Source organism: Eimeria mitis, genomic scaffold (genome assembly GCF_000499745.2).
Source record: "Eimeria mitis Houghton genomic scaffold, Emh_scaff1186, whole genome shotgun sequence".
Taxonomy (NCBI): domain Eukaryota; phylum Apicomplexa; class Conoidasida; order Eucoccidiorida; family Eimeriidae; genus Eimeria; species Eimeria mitis.
Window position 1 is genome coordinate 11384 of NW_013568083.1, and position 224 is coordinate 11607.

General features: G+C 58.9%; 1 protein-coding gene across 1 annotated transcript in view; it reads left to right on the forward strand.

Moving 5' to 3' along the window:
• EMH_0031450 (uncharacterized protein) overlaps window positions 1–224 on the forward strand; it is a gene marked incomplete at both ends in the record, with an annotated part of 3735 nt that overhangs the window by 1766 nt on the left and 1745 nt on the right. The window contains one exon of the mRNA XM_013494520.1: window positions 1–154. Within this exon, the coding sequence (XP_013349974.1) occupies window positions 1–154 (154 nt within the window). The remainder of the gene's footprint in view (window positions 155–224) is intronic.

A 224-nucleotide genomic window follows, 5' to 3' on the forward strand; every position in this document is an offset into this window, starting at 1 on the left:
AGCAGAGGCGGCAGCAGCAACTCAGGATAATCCTCCTGCTGAGGAAACGCAGCAGCAGCAAGATGCCACCAGCAGCAGCAGCAGCAGCAGGGACAGCAGCAGCAGCAGCAACAGCAGCAGCAGCAGCAACAGCAGCAGCAGCGAGGCAGCTAAGGTTGCTGCTGTTGTTGCAGCAATTCGGTCGTGCACAAAAAGAGCAGCAGCAGGCGCAGCAGCAACAGAAG